Raw genomic sequence first — 2,262 nt, 5'->3', positions numbered from 1 at the left:
GCTGACCTGCTCNTTCAGAGAAAGGAGAAGGAGGAGCTCAGGTCATGGGGGATCGAGCTATGGCAGTGGAAGTGGAGCTCCATCTGTGCAGGAGGAGGCTCCGGCTCTGGCTCTGGCTCTGGCTCCGGCTCTGGGCATGGAGGAAGCTTTGGCAGTGGTGGGTCCTCGTCTGGAGGTGGCCACAGCTATGGCTCATGCTCAATGGACCCTCTCCTGCCTGAGCCACTGCTCCCTCCAGAGCTGGAGCCTCCACCGTGAGGACTGCGTCGGCCACTGCCAGAGCTGGACCCAAAGCCTCCAGAGCTGTGGCCACTTCCTATTGTGGACCCACCTGTGCTTATTCTCCCTCCTGATTCATACCCAGATCCAGAGCCCGAGCCGGAGCTCCTCCCTGTGTTATATCGTTCTTCTTCTCCCCCCCTGTACTCTCCACTGCCATATGCTGAACCCCTCTCACTTTGTCTTCCACCTTCTCTTCCCCTTCCCGGTGTTGTCTTTGTCCATATCGTCCTGTTGCTGTCATCTGAGCTCATGTCTTCCTTTCCTCTGGTGAAGTCACCATATTCTCTTCCATAGCCACTTTCTCCACTCACACTGTGTGTGACAACACCTGTAAATAATAGAGATATATCAACCTTATTCTTCAAGTAGTAATTTCCATAGTCATAATAAATGTATTAACTTCCATGTGTCTATGTCTAGCCTTTCTGAAAAGAGCATGAGTGAATACTCATCTGTATCTCCTTTATTTAACTTTCTACTATACACACATGGCATTGTTCTTATGGTAAGTGTTAAGCATACTGCAAGCAAAATGGTACCAGTGTCTTCAAGAACTCCAAAGTCTAAAGATACTTACGGACAGTGGCTGGCACTCCTTCATGTATCCTGTGAACAAAAAGTGACATTGAGAGAATGGAACCACCAAACATGAAAGTAATACTTGCTTCTATCAATTTACAAAGAACTCGTCCCTTCCATGTAGGGACTCAATTTGAGATCCAAGTGATGGATCGTTGGATAGGGTGGGTTGCTGCCACTTACAATGAGCACTTTGTGCCTACCTGATCTCCTCCTCTTCAAGCAGTGACCTGTACATGGCAATTTCAATATCCAGAGCCAATTTTGCATTCAGAAGCTCCTGGTAATCATGCAGAATTTGAGCAAGGTCTTCCCTGGCCTGCTGCAAAGCGTTCTCCAGATCCTGCAGCTTTTTCTCTCCGTCTTTGACTGCTGAGCTCCCACGCTGCTCGGCATTTCTGATGGCCTCTTGGTGGCTTTCATTCTGCAGAGGGCATAAATAGAATTTGTCCCTTTTCTTCCAGTGGGACTGGGATTTTCAATCCCTCCTGGTTGTTCTTGGAAATAAAAAGACCTCACTGACAAAGCTCAGAAGATACTAGGTTAATCAACTGAAATTAAATCCCAATAAGCACTCAAAATTCTAATTTTCTTCTTTTTGAAGATAAAATCTTTAGTTTTGCCTCCAAAGGGCATTATTCTCCCCATGTAAGAGTGTCCAGAATAGTTTAGACTTGTTGTGATGCATCAGCTTTACCTGTCTCCTGACTGTCTCAATTTCTGGCTGCAGTCTTTGTATCTGCCTGGTAAGCTCTTGAATTTCCTGGTAACTGTTCCTTAGCTGCTCTCGTTGATTTACCCACATGTTCTGAAGGTCCTGGTACTGATGGGTGGAGAGAAGAGAATGGACATGTTGGTTTCTGGGTCAGTTAAACCTAAGCAAGGAAGAGTCATTGATATGTCTACTCACCCTGCCTTGGTACATGGCACTGACTTCATCTTTGCCTTTCTGAGCAATCCTCTCATACTCCTGCCTGACTTCTTCAATGATGCCGTCCATGTTGACTTCTCTGCCGTTGTCCATGGACAGAATGACATTGGTGTTGTCAACTACTGTCTGCAGCTGGGACAGCTCCTGTAAGGAAAACAAGATTTTTGGATTTTCACATTCCAAGCAAGCAGTTTTGGTCCTGTTATGAGGACTGAAATTGAACCTTCTGGCCAGTTACCCTCTGGAATATCCCTGCCTCCCTCAAGTCCTGCTCCATCCCCAGTTTCAATTTTCCAGAGTCTCTTCCATCCCCTTTTTTCACTCACAGATTAAAAATAACTCACAACATCATTAAATCAGGCATGATCCCATCTACAGTGCCACCCGGCACACCAAGTCCTGCTCAGGGGAGTCCTCCTGCAGCCTCCAAAGGGTTCATGTGCTCCTGACCCAAGAAGTGTACTCACCGC

The 2,262-nt window shown here is 46.9% G+C and overlaps 1 protein-coding gene across 1 annotated transcript in view; it reads right to left on the bottom strand.

The window, feature by feature from the left end:
* Positions 1-845: 845 nt before the first annotated feature.
* Positions 846-2,262, bottom strand: part of LOC107325770 (keratin, type II cytoskeletal 1-like) — a 3,030-nt gene continuing 1,613 nt past the window's right edge. The window contains exons 5-8 of the mRNA XM_032441065.1: positions 1,841-1,952; positions 1,559-1,684; positions 1,065-1,285; positions 846-888 (exon numbers count right to left, since the gene is read on the bottom strand). Coding sequence (XP_032296956.1) covers positions 846-888; positions 1,065-1,285; positions 1,559-1,684; positions 1,841-1,952 — 502 coding nt within the window. The remainder of the gene's footprint in view (positions 889-1,064; positions 1,286-1,558; positions 1,685-1,840; positions 1,953-2,262) is intronic.

The sequence above is a fragment of the Coturnix japonica genome, linkage group LGE22C19W28_E50C23 (genome assembly GCF_001577835.2).
Source record: "Coturnix japonica isolate 7356 linkage group LGE22C19W28_E50C23, Coturnix japonica 2.1, whole genome shotgun sequence".
NCBI lineage: Eukaryota > Metazoa > Chordata > Aves > Galliformes > Phasianidae > Coturnix > Coturnix japonica.
This window is presented reverse-complemented; position numbering and strand designations above follow the sequence as displayed.